Source organism: Equus quagga, chromosome 10, assembly GCF_021613505.1.
Source record: "Equus quagga isolate Etosha38 chromosome 10, UCLA_HA_Equagga_1.0, whole genome shotgun sequence".
Lineage (NCBI taxonomy): Eukaryota > Metazoa > Chordata > Mammalia > Perissodactyla > Equidae > Equus > Equus quagga.
Window position 1 is genome coordinate 19,219,882 of NC_060276.1, and position 27,858 is coordinate 19,247,739.

The 27,858-nt window shown below is 39.0% G+C and overlaps 1 protein-coding gene across 10 annotated transcripts in view; it reads left to right on the plus strand.

The window, feature by feature from the left end:
* The first annotated feature begins 956 nt into the window (after nucleotides 1–956).
* ENOX2 (ecto-NOX disulfide-thiol exchanger 2) overlaps nucleotides 957–27,858 on the plus strand; it is a 259,169-nt gene continuing 232,267 nt past the window's right edge. For 3 of the 10 annotated variants that reach the window (XM_046673941.1, XM_046673940.1, XM_046673944.1), the window contains exons 1-2: nucleotides 1,100–1,265; nucleotides 2,600–2,659. Coding sequence is in view for 2 of the 10 variants with exons in the window: in XM_046673938.1 (XP_046529894.1) it covers nucleotides 2,909–2,958; nucleotides 6,464–6,513 (100 nt within the window). In the remaining 8 variants the exon portion in view is untranslated. The other 7 variants (XM_046673945.1, XM_046673943.1, XM_046673948.1 and 4 more) reach the window with 3 other exon arrangements.

Genomic DNA, 27,858 nt, shown 5'->3' on the forward strand with positions numbered 1-27,858 from the left:
TTTCAGGCAATTACCTTAACAAAATGCAATTCCTTTTTCTTTCCCTTTATTTCTTTTGTGAGAAAAAAGTTGTCCCTATCAGTAAAATTGTAGTAACACAACTGTAACAGCCCATTCAGCTACAAGGATTCGTCCCTAACAAAGAAAAGTCAAAAGTTAGGAGTGATTTTAGTCCGAATGAACAACCATTTTCTTCACCCTTTAAATCACTTGAAAGTGCTTAGGTGTCCCCACTTATTGCTTTATCCACCTCTGTTAACATATATTTTTTTTACTAAAAAGATAGTTTCTTAAAGACGTATACAGTTTTTTCTTATTATTCAAGTAGTATTGTCTATCTGTTCTAAACTATTGCATTACACCAGTGTATGTGGCCACTATTATTCATGGCAACAATGTGGCTTCATTATGGGTTAAATAGGCTTCTTCTGGGCTGACTTTTCATAGATCACATTTCTATGCCTGTTATGACACCATTTCAAAGGAAAGAATAGGATTGCCAATTAGAAACAAAATATAAATTTTTTTCCAGAACCTTTGAAGTGATTCTAACGCAGATGGGTTAGACAGAACACATTCTGATAGTTTTAAAGGACCATTTAAAATTCTAAACTTATCAGAGCATAAATAACATTTTTTAAAAGTCAATCAAAACTCAATGAAAATTTCAAATCACGATATAACGAGCTTCTTCCAAAATGCTAATACCTTAACCAACAGTGAAATAAATCTAGAACCTTCATCTGTCCCACACAAGCACAACTCCATACCCTAAGAAGGGAGATTTTGTAAGACAGTACGCTCCAAACTACTACAACACCCAGAATACTCTCCTCCATTTGAACTGTGGGGACCATCGGACCGGAGGGAGGAATTGTGGGTATATAGAAAGAAGTGTCTCGACTCCGTCTCCCACAATCCTCTTGTCTTCACTTGACTCTCTCCGCCAATACCAATATTGGATCCCCCACCCCAGGTAGAACAGCCTCTAGCGACCTGAAACTACATTTCCCATGAGGAGAAGGCTTGGGCCTCCGGCTTCCCTGGTGACCAGGAACCAATAGGAGACGCCGCAGCCGCCACGGTGTGGGTGAGCGTCCAGCCTTGGGCCTGAGGTGCCGGGCCCAAGCGGGCTCACGCGTGGCGGGGAGTTCAGAAGACAGTTGCGCGGCGCGTGAGGGCACTAGCCGCCCAGGAGCTGCCGCGCCGGCCCGATTTTCCGCGGCTGTATAAGGAGTAGCGCTTCGGTAGCCGGGGAGCTGGAGGTCAGAGAGGCAGAAAGCCTGAGCGGCTGTGGCTGGGGACTGTGGGACCGAGGGGGCCTAGGGAGGAGGGTGCTTCCGGGACCGCTTTCCTCAGCGCCTAGCTCCGCCCAGCTCCGCCTCTCCGGGGGAGGGGGTGTGGGGACTGGGAGTCGGGGGTGGGCTTCTGAGCTCTCCGCGCCCGTTCCCTTGAGTCTCGGGAGCGCGCTCTCTTTTTTTCTCCCCCGCCCCCCCACAACCCGCTCGCTATCTTTCTTTGTCCACCACGCCACCCCTTCATCCGCCCCCCCGCCCCGCCTTGTGCCTCCTCAGAGGTCTGAAGTTAGGGTTCTCGACCAGGATCTTCCCCATGCGGCGTGTGGACTCTGTTTCTTATTGCTTAGAGGAGTTGTTTGATCTCTTTCCTCTCTTCCCTCAATTTGCATTTCAGGTTTGGGCACACACCCCTCACAGTGCACACACTATTTCCTCTAGGGGCGTGGGAATTTCTTGCCACGCTCAGAGCGTGACTTTTTGTCAAATTTTCACTTTGCCTCCTTGATGGTGAGATAAAGATCATTGCCATCTCTTTATTGACCCCTCCAGCAACCCAGCACTTGCGTGACCAGATCTTTCGAGTGGAAAGGGTTTCACCTCGATTTCCAGAAGGGGTGGGGACCAGAAGAGGGAAGGAATCTCGCAGCAGTTGAGAAATACATGTTTAAGATTCAGTGCAGTGTTCTGTGAGAGTAAAAGGCAAGTTAGACCTGTTTTAAAAACCGAGTTTTGTAGGGATTTCTAGCAAGAACTGATAGCACTAATGTTGACAAATAGGGAGCACACCGACTACAGAATAAAGTAGACAGTGCAAAGCAAACTGTATTGATTATTTTATTATTACAAACACATGCAAAAAGTGCTGAGGGGTTAGTGGAAGGGGATACTGATGAGGTTGGGGGTTGATCTATGGAAGGTCAAGCCTAACCTTGAAAGTGCTGAAGGCTTGAAACTTTCATCTGTCTTCCAGATCAATCCTGGTAGGCTTTGTGAAGGAGGTGAATTTTAATTTGGCCTCCAGAAGAGTAAAGGGGATTTGAAATGGGCAAAGAGGAGTAAGAAAATGCTTCCTGATACTGGAGTTAGAATTTGAGAAGGGTAGATAGAAGAGGGAGCATTTGCGTGACAGGTGGGCTTGCCTGACTGGAGTAAAAGATTTCAACAGGGATAGATTGGGAAAGAAATATCGTTGAAAAGCATGGGGTCATAATAACAGGACACTTTGAAGGATCCACGTAGTTTGGATATTATTCTGTATCAAATAAAATTAAGATTGAGTGATTTTTGTTTTCTCATCCTAGGGGAACCTGATTTGAGATCAATTCTTGGAGAACACAAGGAAGTGTGGTGGTACGTTCCAGGTGTGAGTTTAATTTAAACCCTAGGAGAACATTGTCTTATAGACTGTTTTGTTTGTAGCTATTCTTAGCTACACTCTGTAGATTTCAATTTTAAAGGCTGATGACATAAATTTATTTTCTTAAGAAATGCATTTGTTGTCCTTGTACATCATATTATCTGAATTGTAGTCATTTCGTTGGGCAACTATAATGACTGCTATTTATTGAGTCCCTATAATTTCCAGGCACTATCATTAAAGTCTGTCCACCATGGTTTGCTGGGCCCGCTGTTCACTTTTGTTCTGGACTTTCCATTTGTGGTAAGGAGAGATTATTGTGAAGTATAGTTGATCGTCCTGGCAGAAACCCAAATGATTCACTTTTAGTTTCTGTGTCCGTATGTGTCTGCTATAAAGTAGCTGCCAAAACCAAATTAGCTTAACTGCTATTGCAGCCATAGCTAATTGTGTCTGCCAAAACTATAGTCAGTATGGCTATTTCTGAATTAGATGATTCTCTTTATAAAGCATGTCATGCCTCTAAGCTGTTTGGACCTGGACAGTGCTTTGGGGTTTATTTTAGCTTTTATTTTAAATGACCTTTTGGGTCACTAGGTCTCCTCCATGACCTTTGCCACATTAAGAGTTGGGGATGCAACAGAGCACGAGGTGTGAGCTCTCCCTGGGTCTGGTTGGTGAGATGGATGCCTGTAATTCTGAGGTAATGTAGTGTGTATAACAGAGACAGGCACAAAGTGCTATGGAAGGATAAAGGAAGGGGTGACTAAGTGCAAGGCAGAGTCAGGGAGAAGGCTTCTGTGAGGAGATGACATGACAGATAGGTCTTAAAGGATAATGAGTTTGCCAGGCAGAGAAGAGTGGAGGGGAGGCATTCCAGATAGAGGGAGCATCTGTAAAAGACATGTGGCTATATGAGAGCAAGGCATGTCCATGCAATATTGAGGAATTCAGCATGTCTGGGGTGCAGATTGTTTGGAAAAAGGAAGGTATAATGGTAGAAGAGTCTGGGAAGATAGGTCAGGGCTGATTTATGAAGAACCTTGAATTCAAGGCTAAGAAGTTTGGATGTGCCCTCATAGACCAGTGTTTCTCAAAAGGTAGGGCATCTGCCAGCAGTGGTTGTGTTGCACTCCCACAAACATTAAAAATTTTATTAATTATATATTCTAATACATCATTTAAAAGATAAAACTGAACTGGAAATCAAATCTAAGGGTACTTAGGATATAGCTTTGTAAAAATAGAAGATGAACCAGTTTTAAGTTGATTTAAAGACAAATATTAAATACTAGTGCACATAGTGTGTGAATATCACCAAGTAATACTCAAATAACTGAAATACTCAATACTGAAATACTCAAATAACTGAAGTTCGGGAAATACTTCCTGTAGGCAATAGAAAACCATTAAAATGTTTTAGAAGAAGAGCATCATGATCAGGTTTTCACTTTACGATGTACTGGAGGAGGGCATGACCAGTTAGGAGGTTGGTGCTCTGTCCCACAGAGAGATGATGAAGACCTGAGGAAGTAAGATATGAGAGAGAGGGGAACAGATTTGAGAGATATTTAGAAGGTAGAATCAGTAGGACTTGGTAGATGTGAATGTTATTATTCTATCAATGTCATCAGAATTATTTTAAAAGTCTGTATGTCACTTGCCTGTTATCCTTTATATTCTAAGATGAGCATATTCTTGCCCAAACAGGCTATGTACATATATGCATTAAGGTAACAGTGGAGGCTGTTGTCATGAATGGGTTTGGATTACACACAAGCATCTTTGCTGCCTTACTGAGTGTCCTTTAGAGCAGTGTCACAAATATTCAAGGCGCTGGTGAGGAATATGAGTATGATCTGTGACCCTTAGCCGTGTGAGGAACTCCTTCTTCAAGACCCACTCAAATATCAACACCTCTGTGAAGCCTTTCCTGAACTCTCTTTATCCCACCCCTGACACTCACACATGCATGTACACACAAAGCAATGTTAGGCCCTGGCTTCCATAGGACCCTGCACTTACCTCTGTCCTAGCCTGTACCACACTATAGTGTGTCGGTCTGTGGATATGTCTTTTTCCCCTCTAGACTGTGATCCCCTTTAGCATAGGGGCCAGTTCTCACTCACCTCCATACCCATAGCATCCAGAACAGCACCTGGCACATGGTAGGCACCTAATAGATGGTTATTGGATGAAAAGAATGGATGAGCATATTCCCATGAATATAACTCTGGACCTTGGTACCACAGAGTGCCAAATGCTACAAAAGACTAACTGTTTGCTACATTTGCTGAACAAAGCAGTAAATTAAAGTGACCTGGGTACATAACTTCACTAAAGGTTTCTTTTTTTTTTCACATTTTTCCCCTCCCTTCTGTGGTTACCTTACCTTTCTGTTTCTCATCATTTATCCACCCAGCCACCTGTTCCTTAGTCCTTCCCATTGCTTTGCTCCTCTTGACAGAGTTCACATTGCTCCTGCCCTGATATTCTGTCAAGGATCCATCCCTTCCTCTCCACCCACCAAGTCCAGTTGACTCCATCCTTGAAATCACTCTCAAATGGGTCTCCTCCTACTCATAGACACTGCTAGTGGGAGTGTAATTTGAAACAGCCTTCTGGAGAGCAATTTGTCAATATGTATCAAAAATCTTAAGATTGAACATAGCTTTCAATCTACCACTTCAACTTCTAGGGCTCTATGCTGAGAAAATAAATGTGATGTTTTCAAAATTTTAGCTCTCAGGATATCCATCCCAGAATTATTTATAATAGCAAAAACAAAAAGAAAAGCAAAAGAAAAAAGAAAAAAATAACATTTTAGATGTCCAATACTAGAGGTTTAAATTAAATCAACTATGGTACATCTATAAAATGGGTTACTAACTAGCCATGTAAGTTGATGTTACCACAGGATATTTAATGCTGTGGAAAGTTGTTTATGATATATTTAGAGAAAATTGAGCTTATAAAGCTGACAGATCCAGTTTAAACGTGCACACACATATCACACATGCACGTGTACACACACACATAGGAAAAATCCTGTGATGGTAAACATACAAAAAATATTAATAGAGGTTTGCTATCAATGCTAAGATTACATATGAGTTCTATTTTTAATCTTTGCAGATTTTTATTTTCTAATCATCTATAATGATATATTAGTTAGTTTTTAAAAAGTTATTAAAAAATGTTTTCCCCATATTTACCCCTATTACCATTGCCTTAGTTTGGGGCACACTGCCCCCCGCCCCCTGCAACACGCACATGACTTCTAGCCTGGATTGCTACTGCCTCTAGTCTGCCTCCCTTCCAATCCGGTCTCCACCAATACTGACACAATGATTTTTCTAAATCGCAGATCTAAAGCTATCCAACTTTATATAAAATAGTTCAAAGGCTGCCCATTGTCCTCAAGATGCAATCCAAGCTTCTTAGAGTGGCTTATAAAACCTTTGAAAATCAGCTCCCTGCTTTTCTCGCCAGCCTCACTTTTTCCTACTACAATGTACTTTTTCTTGGAGTCTTAGACCGGAGCCTGGCACATCCTGGTTGTTTAGTTAATGCTAGCCAAATGTTGATGTGGACTGTATGGATTAACTATTTTGTGCCAGACAATCCACCAGTATTACATTTCATCCTAAAAGTAGAAATATTAAATGCATAAAAGTTATCCCTATTTTACAGATGAGGAAAATTAAAATAAATAAAACTTGGAAGAAAAATAATTATAATAACATTTTTTATAGGAAAAAAAATCAAAACCCTCTGCCATAACACAGCTCTCTTCATTTTCCTGCAGCCTGTGCCAGTCTTTGTCAGTATGCATACAGACTTTGTTCATTCCCTTGGGTGAGTTATATGTGACCACTGCATAACAAGAGCAGTCCAGACTGATGCGATCTCACCATGTCATGATTCACATTGTGCTAATGTACAGAAATCTTTCCTTTGTGTACATAACACTTCATACGGGAGAGACGGAATAGCTCCAATTGCTGTGTTTTTCTTTGTGTTTTGAATTTCTATGTCTTTTGGGATGAGGATGTCAGCAGAGAGCTACGAAAAACTGATAGAATTGAATGTACAAGAAACAATGTGTCTCATGGGAGCCAATGTCATTGGTTAATTTATTTTTTTAAATGTCATGTAGATGTATTTTCCAGCAATCTGTCCCCTGGGAAGACCTTGGTTGAATTTAACTGTTAATCCTATTTACAGAATGCAGCCCATGTGTGCACTATATTCTTGCATTGTTAAGTGATCTTAGACATATGTAGTGGATTACCATAACGACATACAATCAGGTGAAAAAGTGTATCAGTGTTCATTTTGTCATTCAGGATCCTGCAGCTTGGTCTTGCCTTCATTTTCCTTACAAATAATACCCATTGTGCAAAAACGGATGCTCTTTAAAGGACAGAAGTCCTAAGTATGAATCATCTGAATAAAATGATATTATCTTGTAAGGAATTGTCACTTTTCAATACTTCAGGAAAAAGAATCTATAGTTCTGCCGCTCCATCATCAGATAAGTTGAACATGGGAATTAGAATTTCAGTTCATTAGATGCATTATTGTGGGTGTACTATGTGCGAAGCACTCTGTTAGGCACTGTGCTAGATACTTAAAAATACCCACTTTTAATGCCTTCCAGGCAGAGAGAGAGAGAAAGAGGAGATCTGTTACACACCAGAATGAGTGTGCAAGAGCAAATGAAAGAAATAGAGTTTAACAAGCAGGCCCATCATATAAATGAAAATTTGCCCAGGTGGAAATTGAGATATGTGCCAATAGGGGTTTGTTCTTTTGTTTTCTGTCTCTTTCCTCTGTGGGATATATAAGCAAAAATGAACTGCTAGATAGCTGATAAGCAAATGATGTAGTTCTCTGTTTACAAACAGTTGGAGAGGAGGAACGGTGACTTTCTGTCCGTCCAGTCCTGCACAAGCCTGCTGGGGATGTTGTAAGAGTTATGGCTATGTCAGCTTTTCCAGGGTTTCTGTCTCTGCTGCAGAGATTTGGCAGACACCTCAGACAAATTTTATGTCTCTTAAATCTTCCTCAAGCTAGGCTTGGCTCTTAGATTTATATGTACAAAAAAAGCAAAGTGTTTACCAGTTTGACATTTTTGAAGATCAAAACAGACTCAATTTTTTTTAAATTCAGCATACACCTCAGTTTAGTCTACAGAAAGGGCTAATTGCTTTTGCTATTTGTTTAAAACAGCCGAAATCTTTACTTTCCAGAAGTGGCGACTGATCATATGTCTAAAGATTTCTATTCCAGGCCTCTGTTGCTTCCTCTTTTTCTTGCCTACAAAATGTAAAGTTTTGCTAAAGTCTTCATTTTTCTTTTTTGCCTTTACTGATACATAGTATGAAACAATGTGGGATGGGAGGTGTGGTGAAATATATTGGCAATCTAGGAGAAAAATAAAAGATCATTTTTATTAATTCCATCCTGCCCCCCTTTTTGGCTCTCAGTTTTTCAGTGGTCCTTTACCCACAAAATGTTCTTTGGTATTCTCTGCGTAATAATGATAGGTGAGAATAAGAACTGAAGAACTTTCAATGACTACCCATTAACAAGGCTTGTTCAAATGTATCTGTAGGCAAAGCACAAATGAAAGTTTGGCTGTAATTCAGAAGAGTTGAAACACGGTTTGGAGAATGTTCTATAAACAATATTGCTTCAGTGGTGAACTGTGAAAGATAATAATGGGGAAATCCCCAGTAAGGGCCCTTCTCATCCGCTCCAGCTGCTCTTCTTTTTAGCCAGCAACAACTGCCAGTTAGAGCTTCCTGGGCTAGAAACTGTCCCACAGTAAGGCCCCATAATATGCCCTCTTACCATTTCTTCTTCAGTCAAGTCCTCGAGCACACTTCACCAGGATTACTTTGGTTACATAATCTAATTTTCACCTTTCAAGAGATGCTGAGTTTGAATTCAAGGAGCACTTGATATAAAGCTCATTCATTCAATGGACATTTGAGCACATATACAGGACCAGACCCTAAGCTAAGCACTAGGAATACAGTGATGTATTAGAAGTAGTCCCTCCTACCCTTAAGGAGCTCACAGTGTAACTTAAAGGCCAGAGTCTCACTATGCTGAATCATGAAGGATAAGTGGGCATTGCCTGGAATCTAGGTGGACAAAGAAGTGGTGAGCAAGTATTCCAGGCAGAGGGACCACTAACACATGCGAGGCAGTCATATGTATAAAAATGGATAGTTTAGAAAAGAGTAAGATAATGTATATGAACCAATGGGAGTGTGGGAGAGGGGACAGGATAAGAATCTGGAAAGCTATCCTGTGGCCAGTTGGTGAAGGAGGTCTGCTTGGTAAGGAGCTTGGCCTTTATCCTGTAGGCAGGGGTGAGCCAGCACAGGGTTTTAAGTGGAAGAGTAACATGATTGGAGGATGGGCTTTATGGGGAAAAAAACTGGAGACAGAGAATGTTCACCTTTTAATTTGGCAGTCTTTGAGGGGTCTTACCCTAATCACTTGCCACTATTCAGCAATACCATCTCCGCTAGGTTTCCTTTCAGTATACAAAGATCATTTTGAACAAGTGTTTCCTTCTACACACAAGACATAACTTCCTGCACTCCTTCACATGTTGCTTAGCTGAATATTCATTTTTTCTAACTCAAATCAATGATCCTAGTAGTGATTGGGGCTTGATTATCATGAAGGAAATCAGAGTTTCAAAGCATAACGGCTTAGTGTAAACAACTATATGAGGCTTATTTATTGCTTACTATCCGCAGGGCTGAGTTGAGTGCTGTTCAGCTCCCCTTAGGGGCTGGGGAGGGAAAGGGACAGAGGCTGAAGAGGTGGCAGGAAGTGGCTGTTTAAAAAATGGGCAGTATCCAGAATCTTGAAAGTCCCTAAAGGCCGCATGCAGATACGAGAAGTAGATATAAGAGCCAGAAGTATATGAATATAAAACAAATGCGTGTTGAAGATACCTGTGCCCAAACAAATTGTACTGTTCCGCCAATCAGTTTTAGAGCCTATCTTTTCCCTGAGTCAGATACTGTAAATGGCTTCCCATTATGTGTAGGATGAAGTCCAAACTCTTTAGGCTGGCATTCCGTACTTTCTTCAGTCTGGCTCCAACCTACCTTTCCAATCTTCATACTTCTCTCTTACAGAACTTCTCTGCTCCAGCCAGTTACTCTTTCAGACTGCTTTGACATTTCCTCACCCACACTGTGAGCCCTCTCCGGGCAGGGACTCTGTTTTTTTACCTCTTTGAATCCCCCACAGTGTCTTGCATATAGTAGGCACCGAAGGTATATCTGTAGGTTGATTATTGTTCCCCCATTCTTTCCAATTTCTCTACTACTAGTGACCTAATACTCTTTCTACTAAAAATGGCAACTGAGACACTAGGTGAAAGGGGTCAGTGTTCAACAAACAATGTTTTAACTTTTTATTTTGAAATAATTTTAAATATAGAAGAATTACAAGAATCATATAAGGACTCCCATATACCATTCACTCAGATTCACTAGCTTTTAACATTTTTCACTATTTGATTTGTGATTCTCTATATAAATTTGATTATTTTCTTCTGAAACATTAGAGGTTGAAAAAGATGTACTCCCTACCCCTCTCCTTTTTTCCTCAACATTTTATGATGAAAATTTTTAAATATACAGAAAAGTTGAAAGAATTGTATGGTGAACACCTCTTAACCCACCAGTTAGATTCTATAATTAACACTTCATTCTATTTGCTTTATCACCTATCCATCCATCTATTTGCTTTATCACCTATCCATCCATTTATCCATCTTTTTATGCATTTCAGATTAAGTTGCAGACAACTGTACAATTCTAAATTCTTCAGTATGCATATCATTAACTAGATGAACAAACTATTTCGTGCTCTGAAATCAACCAAATCATCCATTTATACCTGCATTTACTGTGTTGCCAGAACTCTGTTCTACCTGTTTGTCTTAGATCTGTTTGGCCATGGAACACATGTCTCTTTGATTAACTTTTGAATGCCCCTCTACTTCACCTAGTTCAGTGCCAGACACACATTCCATAAATACCACTTGATGCTGATGAGCAGAGACAGAGCTAGAACTAGGGGAAGAATTACAATAAAACTAGAATAAACTGAAGGAGGAGAGGAGTATATGAGAAGAGGACCACAAGTGAATGGGAGAGAGAGAAGCTAGGGCTTGAAGAATTGGGGGAAGTAGGGGATCTTAGCCCACTTGGTCCTTCCAGCAGTACTTCTATCTGCTACTTTCCACCCCTCTCTTTAGAAGGACAGGCTCCAGGAAACTAGGGACAATTACTGCTCAGCAGAGCACATGGTAAGTCTCCTTGCTACTATTTAGGCACCAATTAGTATATTCATATTTCTTCATGAATATGCTAATCTACTAGAAGATACAGCTTAGTTTTAGACGGTATGGGTGGGCCACTGAAAACCTCTTTCAAACTAAATCTGTGTTACAGGACAAAGAGCACTTGAGTTCAATGAATCCTAGTTTACTTTTTCTTTATAGCCTTTCCTTGTTCTGTTGTTTATGAATGCAAGGATAGCTCTAATATGCATTTATTGAGTAATTATTTTATGCCAAGCACTGTGCTAGCTGCTATCACATCATTAATGCTTTCCACCAACCCAGTGAGGCAGGTACTACTTCTTTTCCCATTTGCCAGCTAAGAAAACTTGACACTCAGCGTGGTTATGTACCTTGTCCGTAAGCCAGAATTCAAGAAACTCAGGTTTGTCTGACTTCAGGGCCCAGTGTTCTTAACCACATTGTCAGATGAAATTAAAAAAAGAAAAATTATCAACCCAGTATAAATGCAAGGAAGTATACTTTCACTGTATTGACTCAGCAGGTGATTTATTCACTAAGCAAGTCCAATTAAATCACTGAATTAAGAAGGAATTTAGTCACTCAGACTTTAATCATTAGAATGTTGGTATAGGAATGGATTTAGTTTGCTTGAGTTCAAATCCCAGTTCATCACTTACCAGTTGAGTGACTGTAAGCAAGTCACTTAACATCATAAGCCTCAGTTTCTTCGCCTATAAAATGAGGATAATAATACCGACTATATAGCTATGTTTTCAGGACTAATTAAAAAATATTGTAAAGTATCATGCCGTGTCTTGCATGAAATACGTGCTCAGCATATTCTAGATCACTTTCTTTCCTTCCTTCTTCCTTTTTGGGACCAGACCACTCACCTGTAGCTTTCATTTGAGGAAAACAAACTGCTCCTAAAACATTTTTTTGAAGAGAAACATTCTGAAAGAGAATATTAGGCTGATTATTCCCAAGCCTGAGCAAGGACAGTTGCCCAACTTTTATGTGAAGCATATTTCAAAATAAGCTAGAAACATGAACCCTTAGGAGAGTTGGAGTGGTCCACACCTCTGCTTCCTGGAGATTAGGACCAAATTGTGACATCATCTACTTTGTCGCTAAACTAAATTTCACAATTGGCATAGACTGTTAGATATTGATAAGTAAGGGCCAGCCGTTTCAAGCAAGCTAAGGCTAAGACAGTATAAGTGACTTGACCAAGGTCACACTGAAAAAATCAGGAGAACCCAGTTCTCCCAACTCCCTGTCTAGTGTTCATTCATTGGTTCCTTTGTGGGCTCTCAGGCAGGTAAAACCTAGTCTTGATGCGTGTTCTTTGCAGGAGCTTGAACTGATTGAACTCTCAGGGTTTGGTACAAGTTTGATTGACTTAGAAAACATGAAGCTCTGTTCTGGTTCATATCAATCCACTAGCTACTGTGGCTTTCAAACTGTTAACATTTCTATTTTGTTTGGAGTTTAGCAAATTAGTATTGTTTCTCCCAGTTTTAGATTCATGGTTTGGTTCAAGTTCTTGCTTCTTTGAAATCTTCCACTGGGATTTTTGTTTTTGACAGAAACACTCGGAATCCAAGGTGGTTAACAGTGGGAATTCATTTGGAAAGATCAGTCAGGCTTGATGACAGCTGCTGAGAAGGAGCTCGGGTGGATTATAGAATCATTAGTGCTTACAGTCTGGAGCTTGAAGTCAGGATAATGGAAACTTGCAATGTTTTTTGGGGTGTATATGTTTGTGTGTTTGTTTTTATCAGGATGCTGTGATGTTTCATTTCCGTTCTTGCTAATCTGAGTTGAAACTGCTGCCTCCCACCTCATTGCCTTTTGGGCATACAGTCATGTTCTTGATATGATCCTCATCTGTTTGCTGTCGGAAAACAAGTTAACAAATAATTGTCTTTTCTGTCCTTATACCTTTAGTTTGAATGGCCCTTCTGAGGAACTTGAGGAATATGAATTTCAAGCTTAAATATGTGAAGGAGTTCAGTTGCAATGTCCAAAGGCAGAGCAGCCTGATTCTGAAATACAGTCTTTGTCCCCTTCAAATGGTTGTGGTTTTAAAAGTCTCAGGCAAGCCTCCTTTGACAGACCTAAAATTGGGCTGACACCTTTTTTAGTGGCCAGCCATGCCACAGGTGAGGCTGTGGTGGAGGGTTGCAGTGATGAGGCCCCTGGAAAACTGTGTTCCACCTGCCTGGCTTTCTGCATGCCAAAGGAAAATGAGTTCTGGTGCTAGAGCTGCCAGTGCGTTTTCAAGCCCTTGACTGTTTACCTAGAAGTTGAAAGGCTGGGATTGCAGCTGTGGTGGTAAAAGGACCATTCTCAATATCTCAGAAGGCAGGCACTTTCCAGGAAGTGAGGTTTTGGATGATTCCAGCAAGTGTATTTCTGTTTAGAAAAAAAGGTCTCACTTTAGATTCATTCACTCTCCCCATGCCCTCTCCTCTCTTCTCCACTCCCTGCCCTCTTCTCCCCTTTCCCCTTTTAAGGGCTAACTTGTTCTTAGCAACCAGTCACCTGACTCTTCATGATTCATATTATCCATTTTTCCACATTGATTTAACATAGATTTTGGATACATATTTTATTGACATTTTCAGTGTTAGCAATGACATTCAAGGGGGCAATTAGAAAAAGTTTTCTTTCTTCTCACAGTAGGTGAGCTGGGCACTTGTTTAAGGACACAGATGGCGTTGGAGGGGGCCAAGGGGAGCTGACATCTGATATTTCTGCTATAGCTCCCACCTTTCTTTGGCTGCTTCAGGATTGGACCATGTGAAAAGATACACACTTGGGTAACCAACATACAGATGGAAATCAGGACATGTGGGATTTGGCTGAACCAAAGGTCCCCAAACATTGCCTGGATCATTTAGTACCCCAGGTGTGGCCACCCCAGGACTTCATGTGCTAAAATTGTGTCCCAGCTTAAGCCAGCTGGTCACTGTATATATAGTATCAGGGCAGCTTGGAGCTTCATAAAGCATGACATTGGATTTTTACCTTGTGGATTTAGATGTAGCCAATCAACCTGAATTCTTCCCCACAGACTGGGCAGCGAGGATGTACCAGGTTAATAGAAAGATTTAACAAAAGGCGATGTTCATACCCTTGCATTCTAGATGGGACATAATACTAGACCATACAAAGAGAAATGGACTGATTTTCCAGAAAGGAAGGAAGGAATTAGAGGGCTTCAGTTTTCTTTAATAAACGTTTGATGTATTATATATCAGATTTTTATATTTTTCTTTTCAAAAATTTCCCCTCTGTGGAATTTTAAGAGCAAACAGTGCTCCCTTCTAACTTTAAAATTGGAGGAACTGGAGAATGTTTCCTGAAATTATATTGGTCCTTTCTTTTTGTTTTCCTTATGTGATAGAGGTGCCTCACTTCAGTCATTTAGGAAAGATTTGTTTCAGAGTATAATAATAATAACCCCATACAATTTTATGGCCCTTTACAATTTACAAAAGGGTGTTCATACCTATTATCTGATTAGCTCTTCACAGCAATCCTGTGAAGCAGTCAAGATGGGTACTATTATGTCCAATTTATAGATAAGGGGGATTAGACTCGGTGAACTCAAAGGACTTGTCCAGGGTAACAGAGCTAGAAAGTTGTGGAATTGGAACCTAAACCCAGGTTTCCTGACCCAGCGCCAGTACTCCTTCAGTTGTGTCATGTTTCCTTCCTAAGAGCCTATCTCCTTTTTGTTCCTACTCATGATAAATTTTGAAATCAGTTTGAAAGAATGTGCTTCAGTTTAGCAGATGGGTAAAACTGAAGCACTTACAGGTAAAGTGCCTTCTTAAGGTCACCTATGGAGAGAGTCCTGCACATGAGTTTTAACTTTTCATCTTGACTTTAACTGAATTATTTTTAGGAATACATAAATTGTTTTTCAATGTTAAATATATGCACAAGAGTTGTGTGATACACTGGTTATAGGTGTGAAAGCTGTACCTGGCGAAAGGGACTAGGGATGAAAACTTTGCTTAAAATAATTAGCTTCTTGCCTCTTTGTTAAGAGATGCCGTGTTCAATATAATTTAATTTCTTTATACTTCCTTTGCTTCCAGTCTTTTAAATACAATTCTTTAGGGAAAATTAGCAAATATTCATTCTGAATGTTGATTTCTCAGGAACAAGCATAGCTGGAGGAAAGAGAAAGGAGAGAGGTGACTTTCCATGCTCTATGAGTGGGCAAACATTATTTTGTTTGGGGCTGCAAGCTAAGATTTCTTCTAAGGCATGCAAATTGTAAAGTTCTGATTTGTCAACTGCATGCTGTTCTTTAGGCACTGATGTATGAAATCCCGAACGAATTCTCCGATGAACATACTGCTAATTGCTTCTCCACCTGCTCTCCAACCTCCTCCACCCCACCCCCTCCACTTCCAATTCAGCCTATAAATGTCCGTCATCGGAGATGGATGGTGACACATGCAGTAATAGCAATTCATAAAAGCCAGTTCCAGCCCTTGTCTTCAAGGCTCCTGGATTTTCCACTGCCTGCTTTTGTGTAAGTGAAGTGGATGGAAGTGCTACTGGCATCAGAATCCACCTCCTTATGCTCCGTTGCTAGAGCTCAGTTGCTCGGCTGGAGCTGAGCTAAACAGAAGCATAGGATCTGAGCTGAATTGTAGCTGTTTTTTTTTTTTTTCCTTCATGGGGGGGTGGGTTAGGGCTAGTGTGTAGTAGGGGTTTGGGGTGTTTTGGCTTTTTTTTTGGTGGAGAGAAGAGAGTAAGAAGAGAATAACTCACAGTAGGATACAACGTGAAACAGTTCCCTGAAGAGTGTCACGATGTTCCTGGTACAATATACAGGTATAGCATGTTTTATTTTATCTGAAATTTCCCTTTTGTTTCAAAGTGCATTTCTCTCTTTTTTTATCTCCAGTTCAACTGTACTGAAGGACAAATAAGGTTCTAATGAGCTAAAGAAAATAGCTGCATAAAACATGCCTGCCCCTAGCTATAATGTTTTCAGCAGATTGCTGTGTAAAATCTGGGTTTTCTGTTAAATTGGTAGTTCCAATCTCTTAATTGTGCATGCTTCTCTGCTGTAGTCTTGTATTGAATTTCTCAAGTCTTATGTCTGCAACTGGTAGTATGTGATATAGCCTAGAGTGTTCGTACGGAAGACAGTGCTTTGGAAACAAAAAGCAATTTTTGAACACTTAGTATGTTGTGTTTCTCTTGAGTTTATTAACTCCTGTATTTGTTAATTGGTTGTCTAGATTTGGGATATAGTTAAGAGTAAGGTAACTTCAAATAGGAAGCATTCCAGAACACATTTGTTTGGTAAATTTATTTTTATTTTATTTAACTCAGATTGATGGACATTATATATTATTGTTGTTTGTTCTGCTAGAAAAAAGTGTTGGAAATAGTAAGGCTAACAATGCCAGCTCCAAACCATCTGTATCATAAGATAGTATTGGACCGGAAGTATTCCTTAAGTATTTTCTTAAGCTTTCAGAAACATGTTGGTCCCTAATAACGAAGAACTTGAAGACTGATCAGGTATTGGTGAATGTTGTTTAAAGGCTTCTTATACAGCAGTTAGACAGAAAAGATCCTTCCAAATGGAAAAACCTGGAAAAAGTTTCACTTTCTTGCTGAACAGAACAGAAGCTTATAGTTCCTACAACCACATGTTTTGATAAGTTTGAATATCATTTATTGTCAAGGACTTTCATCTCCATTCTTGCTTTATTGTCCTTAAAATATTGTGCTCCTGTGCTTAAGAGCTAAAAGATTGTGTTCTGTTTTGATACGTGGTTTGACAGTTGATTTTGTTCCTCATTAATTGGACAGCATGCGGATGATGTGGAGAAGTGAGTGAGTGACAATATTTCAAGGTTACGCTGAAGAGCATACAGTGAACTTTAGTGCCGGGACCAACAGCTGCTTAATTGAATTGTCTGCAATTAAAGCAACAGCAGGTTTGTGTAGTCTCCCTGCAGCCTGTTTATTTGAATTTATAGCTTCAGTTTCTTCTTTGGGTAGCAGTTGGTTTATTCACTAAGAGTTGGAGAGTTGTGCTTGTTGGATGTTTTCTCCATACTCCAATGTTTGCTTGACTCTACAAGAGCCATCTCTCTACATTTTTAATGTGAGAAGTTGTTGAGGTTTTTCTCTTTGGATTAAAACCAGAGAATATCTCGTTTTCTCCATTACAAAAGTAAATAGATACATCGTCATGGAAAATATTGCTTTGTTCATTAAACAGAGGTTTCTCATGGACCTGTGTTATTGGTTTAAATTTCTGGCAGTGAAAAATTTTGGACTTTATTATGCTACTGGAATTACTATATCTGGGAAGAACTTCTCTATGCTAATAAAAGTGTTTGTGTTACAAAAAAATAGTGACATTATCTCCTTGCCATCTCTCAATTCAGAGTGACTTAATGAATAATTTCAAATCCTACTAGGTGGCTTTTATGACTGAACTTTATTTGTACGCTAATAGTGAATACATATTTAATTCCTTCATGGTTTTATGCTATTAAAAACATAATTACAGTATAGTTCTTGGTTATTGATTCATAGTGGGTGTGGTATTAAACATTTACAGAATGATTTAACATTTACTCGATCAGTTTATACTCAAACAACCCTGTGTGAGGTCAGTGGCATTGTGATCTCCATTTCAGAGGTAAGAAAACTGAGACTTAGAGAAGTAATTGGCCCGAGGTCTCACAGCTAACAAGTGGCAGAGCCTGAACTCATGGGTTAGATGATCTGATTCAAGAATCTGTGCTTTTTTCTCCCTCTTACTCCAGGCTGCCACTCAGTTAATGGATCTAGGCGAAGTTTGACTTAAGCTACTAGTGAAGAAGACTAAATTCAGTCATTTACTTAAAAAATATGTTATTTGATAAAACTAGAGATTTTTTTCCAAACTATTTTAACCCAACATTTATTTTACTATGTGAGTGCTTTCCAGAATAATTTTACAGATATCTAAAGAAACATTAGTGTTTTGATTGATTTATTCATCAATATGAATGAAGGTAGAGTCTTGTGAGTTATTGGGAAGTAAAATGTTTTCCAATCTAAAAGATTAATGTGGAATATTTTCCTTCTAAAATAAGCTAGTGTGTTTTTAATTCTGCTTAACAAACGTATACGATTGTTTTCATGAATGTATCTGTATTTTAAAATATATTGGCCATGAATGTGAAGTGCTTTATGTTTTAAAATTTGAGTATTTTATCCAGATCAACAGAAAAAATATACAGCTAACTCAGTTTGACATTTCTCTGTTTATCTTATCTCACATCTAATCTATCTGTCTATCTATCTACCTACCTATTTATCTAAAGTAGACCAGCTTTCTCATCTTTTTAAGTTCCCAAATGGTTTCTCAATTTTAAATTCATTAGTTTAAAGGAAAAAAAACACACTTTCTGTCCCATTGAAGAAGGGAATACTGTGTAAAACTGCATTATCACTTCACCAGATGAACCCAGATACTCGAGTAGCTCATATGAGTTCTCTGGTAAAACGTTGTTTAAAACCTCTTCAGGAAACATTCTTGAAGCAGTCATTCTTAGATCTGAATTTGTTAGAGACTGTGCCATGTACTGGGGAAATGACTGGATACTCACACCATAGAGAACTCTTCAGCATCTGACAATAAATATTTGAGAACGTTGTCAAGAAAATGAGCCAGAGATAGGGCAAGTATTGTTATGACCTGTTTATGAGACTTTTAGAAAGATGATAATGGATATATTGTCTCAGATACCGTGTAATTAGAATTTATTCTTCTCTAAGATGATATCTTTATAATTTAACATATCTTAAAGTAAAGCTATTCTTATATTATTCCCTTCTAGCAAAAAGGAAGAGAGGATGATATAAAGCCCTTTTGTCATTCTTTAAACTTAAATGGAATTTGACGCTTAAAAAACTACAGGAGGGAACTTGGGGGAACCTGTCAGGGTTAGAGGGAGGAGAAGTGGGGAACTAGGCATATGATTGGAAGCTCCATGTTAAACTTGGTTTCAGGTGGTAAATTTCCTGTGCAGTTGGAAGCTCTGGCTTACACCCCTCACTCCATTCCTTTTCCTGGGAACAAGCACTCTAAATATACATGAAAAACAGCTTTTTAGGGCTTTTTAAGAAATTGACATTTTCTGATAGGTGAAAGAAAATGTCTTTCATCTGCAAAATAATATTTTTTCTGTGCTGTTTGAGACCAGGAAAAATTAGAGAGGGAGTCCATTTCTAGGTTCTGGCTGTTTAGAGAGCTGAAGTTGGTCGTCTGATGGATTTTCTGTCAGTACACTGTTGAGTGTATTTTAGGGGAGTGAAAAACAAGTCTTATAGATGGGGGTATAAGGACTAGTGTACATCAGCCAGTGGTGTGCTAGAGCTTACTAGCTTACTTAAGGGGATCACTAAGAATATTTACAAATTTAAAAACTTACTTGTATCTGTCTTCTTCCAAAAAAGAGTTAAGATACTCATTATGAGTAGTAGTTAAGGCATACTGTCTATGTAGGACAGTATACTGCAGATGCCCCTTGGGCTGCTAAACTATACTGATCACCATCCCTTGGATATAGCAGTGATGCCTTCAAGGATTATTGAACATAGCACAATTTAGTGTGTCTCCCACTCACACATACACATGATAACAATAGCTAACATTTATTAAGTGTTTACTGTGTGCCAGGCCATGTTAGAAATAGCTTGTATGTATGAACTCATCAACCTTCACAGCACTCCTATGAGGTAGATAGTATTATTTCCATCTTAAGGGTAGAAAAACTGAGACACAGAGTTTAAGTAATCTGCCTACCAGGTTACACAGTTACTAAGTAGTAGAATCAGGATTCTGTCACAGGAAGTCTATCTCCAGAGCCTATGCCCTTAACTACTATGCAATATGTTGTATCTCTTTAAGGGCGCTTCACTGAAGAAGCTATTTGACCACTCATGTGCCACCCATAGCAGATATCCCAGTGTCCAGGCCTTCAGAAGACATAGACAGTGTAGAGCTGTCTGTTCACCAGACGGCTGAAAATTCAACTTTCTTTCTGACCCTCATTGCTGCTACTCTCTATTGCCAGAGTCATGGTGGATCCTTGCATCCCCAGCAGCTTCGGAGCACTGCCGCTACTCAAGTTTTGTCTCCAGATTTTCAGCTTAAAAAAGAAACTTCATATTGTGTTGTTTCTCTCTCAATTCTCAGCTTTTTGAAAGAACAAACATTGCCAACCAGAGTGCAGTTTTTCTTCTTTGCAGCCAAATGACCAAATCATAGCACGTCTTCCCTGCATCTACTATCTCCTCACTCCATTGTATACCTAGCTGTTAGTGTTCTTCCAAAATGAAGATCTTATCATATCACTAGTCTCCTCAAACACCTTGTAAAGGATTTGGGGTTTTTTCTCCAAAGAGGAATTTAGAGCCATCCACAGTCTTGTCCCAGGCACCCAGAATGCACTTACAGCCCTGTGTCCCACTATACAACCTTCTCTAAACCCTATCCACCAGCCACCCTAGACCACTTCTGGGTCGCCAGGTACACTCCAAATTTTCAAGCTCTTGTGCTTTTCCTCATACTGTTCTCTGTATTTTAATTGCCTTCCACATCTTCAACAACCCTCGAGCTAATCAACATTTAAGGTTCACTTCAGATGACACCAGGTACTGTATTATAATACTCATTTTTGGTCTATCTTCCCCCACTAAACTGAGTTTATTAAAGTTAAAATTCTTATTTTACTAGTACTTAGCACATAGCTTAGTGCCTTGTACATATTTAGCCCTTACATGCAAAATTCAGGTCTTCAAACACTGCACCACCAAAGAATTTTTCTCCTGTCCTGCTAAGTCAAGGTTCAAAACTGTTCCTAGAGCCTGAGAGTTCCAGAAACTGGCTAGATAGCTTCTGCTCTGCATATTCTGGAATATTCTGTTCAAAAGATTTGTTTCTGATGCGACTATCTTCTTGATTATTTTTCTCTATATTGATCCTTGCTCAAATCTACTATACCTTGAAAGCTCCTTCTTTTGCCTTTGTAGAACACTTTGCACTCTTGTAGAGACCAAGGGCTTCCCTATGTACACATATTAATACTTATCCATACAAGAAAATGAATCAGAATGTGTAAACTAATCATTGGAATTTTTTGATGCATAATCACAGTGTTTCTCAAAAAGTGGTTTAGAGACTACTCATGTCAGTGTTACCTAGGGCATATGTTTAAAGTGCAGATTCCTGGATCCCCATCCCAGACCTACTGTGTCACTCTCTGAGTTATCTGCGTTTAGCAAACTCACCAGATGATTCTTCTGTACAACTGACTTTTGAGAACCACTGTCCAAAGTGAAAATTAAAATGTTAAATCTTAATCTATATTCTCTATGGATATGAACATTAATTACATTGTGGAAAAACTATCATTAAAATGGTTTGAATTTTTTTGTCTGACACTGAAAGTCTTGGTCTCCTGGTGTCTAGCCCAATGCTGTCCAATAGCACTTTCTGTAATGATGAAATATTCTATATCTTCATTGTCCAACACAGTAACCATTAGCCACATGTGATTACTGATCACTGAAATGTGACTACTGTAACTGAGGAACTGAATTTTAAATTTTATTTAAATTTAATTAAATTGAGATTTAAATAGTTACCTGTGGCTCTTGGCCACAATATTGAAAATCTGGAGCTATTGAAGTGCAGCTCCAGAAAACTTGGCTATCCGGGAGAAATAATACTCTTAAGGGTCTACATGGCCACAGTGATCATTATATTGATGGGAAATCAGACAGGAACATTGTCTCCTTTGACATATAGGGCATTGCATTTCTTTTTTTTTAATAGTTTAAATTTTAAAATTGGCCTATGGCCCTGTGGTGTAGTGGTTAAGTTCAGCATGCTCCACTTTGCTTTGTGGCCCAGATTCGTGGATTTGGATCCTGGATGCGGGCCTACACCATTCATTGGCCGTGCTGTGGTGGTGACCCACATATGAAGTGGAGGAAGATTGGCACAGATATTAGCTCAGGGCTAATCTTCCTCAAGCAAAAAAAGAGGAAGATTGGCAGTGGATGTTAGCTCAGGGCTAATCTTCCTCAGCAAAAAAAGAAAAAAAGTGGCCTAAAGTAAGTTATCCTCAGAAGTGATTTAACAAATTATGATCTCAATTAAATTTAAATGAGATCTACACTGCATTTCTCATCAGTACTATTTTTCTAATCATTTTGGCTTGCTATTGAGAGCTGGCTGTTAAGCCTGATTTCTGAGGTAGGTATAAGATAGTTGAGTTAATCAGAAAAAAAAGATCTCCTAGCACCAATGTTTAGGTCATAGACACTTTTATAGATTTAGCTCTCATAGACCCTTTAACTATTCTCTTTATGACTGATCAGCCCCTTAGCCACTCATTACTCATTACTTTTCAGCTTCCATTTCTTTCTCTGGCACATCTTCCTTGAACCAGTAGTGTACCACTTTGAGGATGGTTTCATTATTAAAGAGCATTGATACTATGGAAGAATGTGAATCAGAAATGGATTGTAGTTTCCACATAAAGAGACATAAATCTAGGTACTCTGTTTTATGTGGAGTTCATCATATGTATTAGTTGTACTCGGTGGCTTGCTAAAAAGAACCCAATGTCAGAGTCTATAGTATTGCAAAAATCACCATAGCTAGAATACTGTACTTGACTATTGCTGTCTGTGGAAACTGTATGACAAAACATTATTCCTGCTTAGCCTGCCCTCTGTTACCTAGATCCCAGTTCGTTGTATTGTTTCAGTTGCTAAAATTTTTAGGACATCTTGAAATTCCCTTCACTCCCTTCACATTCTTCACTTTCTTTGGCTCTGCTTTCTGTTTTCAATAGACAGCAGATCGCCGCACGCCCCCCCCCCCCTTTTGTGCCATTCAAACTCAACTCCCAGAATCTATTGTTGTATCCAGCCTCACTGAACTGCCTAGAGGAGTTTAAAACGGATGTTTTAAAGTGCCACTCAGGGCCACCCTGGAGCACTCTGCAAATAGGTTCTTTTGTTTTGAGGACTAAAGAGATAGTACCACAGTGCAGCTACAGTTTTGAGAAATGTGTAAAGACAAAACCCATTTGGAACTAAAGTAAATGTTTAACTCCTTCCCTCTCTCTTCCCCCAGACTACATCTGCAATTATCAGTGACATTTTTACTTCGTTTAGGAAGCCAGACATTTCTATCCTCAAAGAAAAAGTTCACTCTGATGGGGACCCTTCATAATTCAAACCAGGATGGAGAAGGCAAATATGTTTTAAAGATATATTATAGGACTATGCTAGGATCTTTACATAAGTTATTTCATTTAATCCTCATTAGCCCCCTCAACGAATGGTGGTTGTCCTCCTTACCCAAGGCTGTATATACCACTAGTCTACAGCTCTGTTTCCAGACTCCAAAGCCTGTATTCCTGTTGCTTTTTTACTTATATGTATACTTAGGAATAGTTGTCTTTTCTATCTGTGAGTTTGTGTGTCTGTGTGTGTGTGTCGGTGAGAGAGAGGGAAAGAGAGAGAAAAGGAGAGAGAGAGAGAGAGGAGGTTCTCAGCACTAGGTGTTCCCTCACAAAAATCCCAGATCAGAATAAAGTGGGAGAATGTAAAGAAGACGCTCCCTGTGTTAACTGTGTACCAAACAGGAATTGCAATGTGTCCAGTTAAAGCTTCTGATGAAGAGGTTGCAAAGAAATCCTTCTTCAGATTCTTTACACTTTGTATTCATTGGCACTTCCATCCCATATACTAGACTGCTAACTCTTGCTGCTAAGTATGGTTGGCATTTTCCCAAACACTGCCCTTTGCTTTGGAGGTGGGGCAGGAACCGTAAAGAACTACAACTCTAAGATGCTCTTCTGAGTCATGGAAATTTGCCCAGCTTATTCAGTGGAAGTTTTACAATCTTGATTCACTTAAATTTGTGATAAGCAGTGTGAAGAATATAAAATAATTGTGACAACCCGTATTTAATAAAAATTACAATAATCTGCAAGTAAGTCAGACTATTCTGGAAAAGTTTTTTGGATGGCATATTACTTTTTTCTTAGTTATAAATATCATACAAATAGATCATCATCAAAAGTAAATTTGATTCATGCTTTTAAAAAGTCTACAAGTGGTAGGAGATAGTAAACTATATTAAGAGTGCAATATGATATGTCATTTAAAAGGCCAATATGTTTTTGAGTAACTGACATGGATATGGACAAATAACTTCTTAGCGCAAAGTAGTGAGAATCCCTTTTTAATTGGTAATAAGACTGTGCCCAAGTTTCCATTCTCTGGAATTGAGATGCTTGAAATGGAAAAGAGCAATTGAAATGCTTAAGGGATCTAGGGAGAGTGGTTTATGAGGGTGGGATACAAAGTAAATACAATAAAGGCAGCTTGAGTAGTTTGTGAATATTGGCCCTCGTGGCTATTTTGAGTGGTGTGAGCAATAAAGAGCACAATCTGGCAGAAAAAGGGATAAGCACAGGCAGAAATATGGCCATTCGAGCAATGAGTCTGGAATTCCAGTGGTATCTTTTCCCCTCCCAAGTAGTGTTCCCTGAATGCCCTACCCACGGCCCTTGTGAGCCTTTTAACGTGAAGGGAAAGAAATGGTCTGGGAAGAAATGGTCTGAAGGAATTGAAGCGACAAAGGTATAATTGTTTTTTCAAATATATACAGCCATGTAAAATAAAAAGAACCCCCCCCCGCCCCCAGCAGCAAACTTTCCAGAACATTTCCTTGGCTGGCCTCATAGCAAGACCAGATGAAGCACAAGCTGTAGAGAAGAACCTCACTCTAACCTGGAATATGATCTAAAGCAATGCCCTTCTTGGAACTACTCCACGGGGATTTATTACTGGAAGTAACAGAAAGGCTATGTTAGAACATTAGAACACAGTTCCAAGGCATGAACCCTGAAGTTGGGATTTATAATAAAGCTCTGGTGTACAAGCTGGTCAATGAGTACAATTTCATTGCAGATGTTTTCCATTTGAGATTTTTGATATACGGCTTTCGTGTATGCCTAAGATGTCAGTGAGTCAGGAGAAGTCAGTCAGCACTACTTAGCTAATACCTACCATATGTCTTGCCTGTACTTGACCAGTCCAATGAGAGAGGTGCTTGACTTGAAGCTGTTTAGCCATTTCTGATCCCCATGTCACTATTGGTAAGCTGCCCCTCCTAGCATGTTAAACTGTCCTCATCTGTTGTGAGACAGATGATGGATAAGCAGCTTTTCTCGTTGTATCTGAACTTCTCATTTTCAGTATAGAATCATTCCCAGTAGTTCTAAAATGTAAAGTGGAGTAGAGGACTGGTGCCCCAGGAGGTTTTAAATCTACATCATAATGGACCATCTGACAAATGATTCCACTTTATGATCCCAAGTTAAAGTTATTGACAGAGAGAAAAGCATTGCAGAATAGAGTGCCAGTTTCTTATGGCATTTGTGGACTTAGGCCAAAATATTTGAAACCTTCAGCCAAAGAGTTCATTCTGGAACTTTGGAAGCAACTTGTAAAAATGAGCAGCCTGCATATTCCATATCTGGTAAAAGAACAGAGAAGGACGGAAAGAGAGAAAAGAGAGTCCAGAATGGTTTGTATTCATTAATTTAACTATTATCAGTGTTAAGTACAATGTATGATCCGATTTTTATTAATATTTATGAAGTGCTACCCTTAGAGCTGTAGACTACAAAAAGAGTAATCCAGTAGGTAGGCCCATTGCTAAATGATTGAGCCAGAGACAGCATATAAATGTTAGAAATGGTCTAAACCACAGCGTCAAGTTTTGTTATTTCATAGGAAATCACTATTGGGACTTATGAATCTAGTGAGAATATGTAAGTACTCATTTATTCCTGACTAACGAGGAAATGATTGAGAATGCAGACAAGGTTTACAAATAAATGTTTGTAATTATGCATTTTAATAGAATCTTACAGTTATAAAAAACCTTAAAGGCTATCAAGAAATATCTCTCCCCCTCCACCACATACGTATACAACCTGTTGCATAAACCCATCTACTCTATCCTCAAGCGGTCATCCAGGTTATGCTTGGATACTTTCAATAGTTTGGCACTTTCCACTATGAGGTAGCTCATTTCATCTTTGAATAGCTCCAGTTATTGAATGTTTGCACAAATGAGCCAAAATCTCTCTCCATCTAGCCTTCACCCATTGCTCCTACTCTTATGCATAGTACCATTTACACAAACTAAAATAGGAATTGAGCCCTCTGAAGTTGTATTGTCTGGTGGCCCTGATTCTGCTTATCCCTTGGGGCTTACACCAAGCAACCTCACCCAACTTCCATAGGATAACCCCTCAAACGTTGGAAAACAATCATCATGTGCTTTTTTATTAACAGGTTTATTGGGGTATGATTTACATACCACACAATTCACCTGTTTTAGGTATATAATTTAATGATCTTTGGTATGTGTTTTGCAACCAACATCAAAAATCCAATTTTATAACATTTTCTTTACTCAAAGAATAAATAAACCTTGATCTCCTTAGCCATTATCTCCCTATCCCCCCATTCCCTCCAGTACTAGATAACCACTAATCTACTATCTCTCTATAGATTTGCCTGGGCATTCTGTATGAATAGGATCATGAAATATGTGTCCTTTTGTGTTTGGCTTCTTTCATTTTCACTAAGAATAATGTTTTCAAGCCTCATATATGTTGTACTAGATATCAGTACTTCATTTTTGTAACTACATACTATTTCACTATATTGCTATACCACATTTTGTTTATCTATTCATGAACTGGTGAACATTTGGGTCATTTCCACTCTTTGGCTATTGTGAATAATGCTGCTATGAGCATTCACATGTAAGTTTTTGTGTGGACATATGTGTTGATTTCTCTTGGGTATATACCTAGGAGTATATGGGTCATGTGGTAATTCTATGTCTAACATTTTGAGGAGCCATCAAAATTGTTTTCCAAAGTGGCCACACAATTTTACAACCCCACCAGCCGTGAATAAGCATTCCAGTTTCTCCACAATCTTGTCAACTCTTACTATTGTCTAATAATAATAAGCAGCCATTCTAATAGATGTGAAGTGGTATCTCTTGGTTTTGCAAGTATTTTCTACCACTCTGTAGACTGTATTTTCACTTTCATGAGGGTATCATTTGAAGCACAAACACTTTTAATTCTGATGAAGCCAATTTATCTAATTTTTTCTTTTGCCACTATGTTTTGGTATCATATGTAAGAAACCCTTATCTAACTCAAGATCATAAAGATTTACTCCTATGTTTCCTTCTAAGAGTTTTACATTTTCAGTCCTTAAATATAGGTCTGTGATCCATTTTTAGTTAATTGTTGTGTGTAATATGAGGTTGGGGTTCCTCTTTATTCTTTTGTATGTGGATATCCAGTTGTCCCAGGACCATTTGTTGAAAAAGACTATTCTTTCTCCATTGTGTGATCTTAGCATTCTTGTCAAAAATCAATTGATGATGAATATAAGGGTTCATTTTTGCATGCTGAGTTCTGTTCCATTGTTCTGTATGCCTGCCCTGATGCCAGTACCACACTGTCTTGATTGCTATAGCTTTGTATTAATTTTTGAAGTTGGGAAGTGAGAGTCCTGCAACTATGTTTTTCTTTGCTGAGATTGTTTTGTTTATTCTTGGTCTCTTACATTTCCATATGAATTTTAGAATCAGTGTGTCAATTTCTTTAAAAAAAAGTCAGCTTGGATTTTGAAAGGGATTGCATTGAATTAATAGAGGGATTTTTAAAAGAACAAATTTCACTTAGAAT